The sequence below is a fragment of the Trachymyrmex septentrionalis genome, unplaced genomic scaffold (genome assembly GCF_001594115.1).
Source record: "Trachymyrmex septentrionalis isolate Tsep2-gDNA-1 unplaced genomic scaffold, Tsep1.0 scaffold87, whole genome shotgun sequence".
Classification (NCBI taxonomy): Eukaryota; Metazoa; Arthropoda; class Insecta; order Hymenoptera; family Formicidae; genus Trachymyrmex; species Trachymyrmex septentrionalis.
Genome location: NW_017306059.1, coordinates 4,954,678 through 4,958,323, shown reverse-complemented (window position 1 = coordinate 4,958,323; position 3,646 = coordinate 4,954,678). Strand labels below are relative to the sequence as shown.

The 3,646-nt window shown below is 37.8% G+C and overlaps 1 protein-coding gene across 1 annotated transcript; it reads right to left on the bottom strand.

Moving 5' to 3' along the window:
- Positions 1-2,538: 2,538 nt before the first annotated feature.
- Positions 2,539-3,336, bottom strand: LOC108755259. Its single transcript, XM_018498160.1, has 3 exons — positions 3,232-3,336; positions 2,913-3,065; positions 2,539-2,814 (listed from the first exon to the last, which is right to left on the bottom strand). The coding sequence occupies exons 1-3, from the start codon at positions 3,334-3,336 to the stop codon at positions 2,608-2,610; spliced, it is 465 nt and encodes a 154-aa protein (XP_018353662.1). The 3' UTR covers positions 2,539-2,607.
- Between the last annotated feature and the right edge of the window lie 310 nt (positions 3,337-3,646).

Sequence of the window (3,646 nt, the reverse complement as noted above, 5' to 3'; positions counted from 1 at the left end):
TACAGATTTTGAATTTGCACTGTATGATTTATGAATCTCGGCTTCAGATAGAGAATGTTCAATCTTACGTACGACATGTAAATATCTTGGCTGCCTTAGCATTATCGTGAAAATAATAAATGCACGTAGCAATAGTTGTACGAGTAGTCATCTCTTATCGCCCGTTTTTATCAGCTCGTGCTATTGCGCGTGTTGCACAAGTGCACGATTCCGCCTTCGACGTTCTTACTTCCCATCGAGTTAATTGCGGTTATAATCGTTGTGCCGAACGGTTACAGTTAATAAATCATATTCAACCTATTATTACCGCGAGATTTTCGACAATACCGTTACAGCAATTCTTGTCGTAAACGATTAAATCACGAAGTCTCTTGGATTTTGAAATCGTTAGGGGAGAGGAGCTATTTATTTCTGAGTCTCATTTCTGAAAAAATTCAAACCGTTAAATTTATTCTGCCTTTACCAATAGATACGTTATCTATGTACACATTTCTACTTAAACTTTTATGCGGATTGCCATCGAGTTCGCGATACAAAACCACTGTTTCTTGAAATGAAAAAGTAACAGTATGTATAAAGCTTTTTAAACGAACGATAACGCGATAATCGTATCCGTTTAGGAGCATTGATTGCTTCAACGGAAAGCTTATCGGCGTGTTTCTCTATTCTGAGAAAATTGATTCTGTCATACGTGCAGTCTCTAACGGAACGGCGCGAGCTTTTATAAGGAATAAGCTCGGTAAGGTAGTCATCATCCGGGTTGAGGAAAACTACTACGATAGAAGCTCGTTGGAAATAACGCCGGCTTGTTTCATCATCGATGTAGACGGTCGCCGCTGGTTCCTGCAAATTGAAAGAGGCAAGGACTTCTAAGCCGCTTCTCGTTTGACGAGAGCACTGGAACGTCCCGAGGACGTCCGGATTGGAAGAGCGGGTAATTTCGCGTCACATCGTGTCCCTCTGTGAGGATAGAAGAAGTGGCTCGGTCTCTCTCTCTTTCTTTATGAGATCGATACCAATCGGCATGGTATCGATAGCCGGCCGTCCGTAAAATTGATTCTACTTCCACCGGTTCCCTCGGGCTCGACCATGAGCCGCAAAATCTCGTGGGAACTAAAAGGTGCTTCCTTACTTCTTCGTCGCTCGTCCGGCCCTTGGGCCGTCTTACTCCCTTCTCGCCGTATAAACCGCTACGTATTTTATTTCTCTCTCTCTCTCTCTCTCTCTTTTATTCAAGAAGAGAAAGGCATGGTCTCTCTACTTGCTCGGTTGCCCGACGCCGCTGTTTGCTTTTCCGAAAGTGGTCCGACAGTGGTGTGCGCACCTTCTGTCCCGTGTCACAGGTCGATAAGATTTGTCCCTCGACCGCGAGTACTCGTGGCATCGCGACACAGTCGACACGATATTCCCTTGAGTGTCCGAAGTGCCATTTTATGACCGATAAGTCCTGACTGAAGATGGCGAAATATTTACCGTGCTCTTCTGGTCCTCTTCGTGTCTTTATTTTCCTTTCTTTACGCGTTTGTCGAACACGAAAAAATAGATACTATATACTTCACTTTGCCAGCGTGTCAGTGGGAAGTTACAAGAAAAAAGATAGCTTGAAAAAGAATGCTTGTCGGATGCACGCAGGAAGGACTATTTGTGTTTCTTTATATTCAACGAGTGTATAATATTGAATAAAATTATGATTTTTAAGAGAAAAGCAAAACCATGACGTATATATACGTATATATTTGTTTTTTATTATAAAAATGCAATATTATTGGAAATACAAAAGTAGATAACGTTAAAAGATTCAAACATGAAAATGTTTTAAAATGGGTACTTTGCAACCAAGGTTAAATTCATATTGTTAAAAATTATATCCAATTATACGATTTGAGTTATTTTCAATTATTTCTTTCAAGTCGTTACCACTCCTACTCAATATGTCGTTAATTATATTAATTTAACTAAAATAATAAAGTTAAACAATTTAATTCAAGAATATGTATTAAATTTGAAATTTAGTTTATTATTTATTTAAGTGCATACATTAATATGGGCGTTGTTTACTTTGAAACTAACCACAGATATGGATTGATCTATATTTTGACATGGAAATTAAAAATGAAAAAAAAAATGTTATAATATTTAACTCAAGAGATTAAGTTACTATTGCTTCTTTGATATCTATCAGTGTATAATTCAATTGAAAAAGTAGCCCGAGTTACTCGTAAAATAGATTCCAAGATATTCAATAGGACACTTAAGAAAGCAAAGAAACGGCAATAGTCGTAAAACTCAGTCTCTTAATATAAGACAAGCTCGTTTCTACAATAATATTACTCTTTTTTTTTTTTTTTTAGAATACCGACTGCCAAAGTCCCTCTAGACAGTCGTTGCGATCGTATGGATCGTTAAAACTTGAATTACAACGATATATTTCTTATATATAATTCTTTAATGATATGCTTCACTACATCGCGTAGCATTTGCGTGGAAAGCAATTTAAGAAACAATGTCCTCTAAATCAAAAAACGTAAAAATCGTGATTCCCGACGCCGTGAGTGTTACATTTATAGAAAGAGTTAATGCATCGTTAAAAAAGACAGATATTAGACTTCATCGGTTATTTAACATAGGCACGTCGAGCTCTTGCTCGTTAGGCGCGCTATCGAATATCGTTATTACGCGTGGTTTCTCCTCGATTCGTAGGCACCATAACAGCGTGTATTGCCTAAACACATGGTACATGCATCCGTTGATCAGCTTTTTCTCCCACCACCAAGAATTGATGCTCATATTCTGATGAAGATCCATCAGCGATACCTGAGAGCGAACAGTTGTTAATTAGAAAAATAAATTTCTATTCGCCCGATGTTTTAAATTTGTTTTATTAGTAACGTCTGGTTCTTTTTTATATTTACCGAGCTGAGGAATGTACCGAATACAGCAGCGATAATAGGCACTGTATGCAGCATGCGCATAATTACGAGCAACTCTATCCCGACTACAATGGCGATTAATATAACGCCAAAACCAAATTCTATTAAATACGACCAGTCACCGCTCATGTCCACCTGTCGGCCAATTGATTTGTCGAGTTTAACACGTGTGATAATGCTTGTGAACAGGTCAACGAGCTTTCGACGCAATGGCAAACATACTAACGCAATTTATTTCACTCTCACTAAATGTATCTTTGATTTAATGCATTGTAGAAATTGAGGAAGAGGGGCGTTTTACCAGATCAGAGTACGCAATGGCGATACCAAACAGCTTTATAATAACGACAATAATTAACGTTAATGACACTAAACCAGTAGCATTCCAACTCTCCACTTCCGTCATGGACAACAGCGTCAGAAGCAAAAGCACAAGTGTCACTTTCTATAAGTAATAGGACTGTTAATTTTAGCCGATGGCAACGCGAATCGCAGGAAAAATTTTGTCTTGACATTAACAGCTACGATAAATCATTTACCACAATCGTAGTAAATATTAATTGCATGCGTAGCACTTTACAAGTTTTTAATAGTAGGACATGAAGAATGGCCAACAGGAAATAAAGGATTCTATAATGCGATTATGGATTAATGTATTAATGAAATTATCGAAGCGAATATAAGAGAGTATGTTAAAATTGTACTTACGTTAGAAT

Coding starts and splice junctions, on each gene's coding strand:
- LOC108755259 (XM_018498160.1), bottom strand. CDS start 3,336: ATGACGGAAGTGGAGAGTTGGAATGCTACTGGTTTAGTGTCATTAACG. Junction 3,066..3,231: donor CCATTGCGTACTCTGATCTG/GTAAAACGCCCC, acceptor ATTGGCCGACAG/GTGGACATGAGCGGTGACTG. Junction 2,815..2,912: donor TCGGTACATTCCTCAGCTCG/GTAAATATAAAA, acceptor GTTCGCTCTCAG/GTATCGCTGATGGATCTTCA.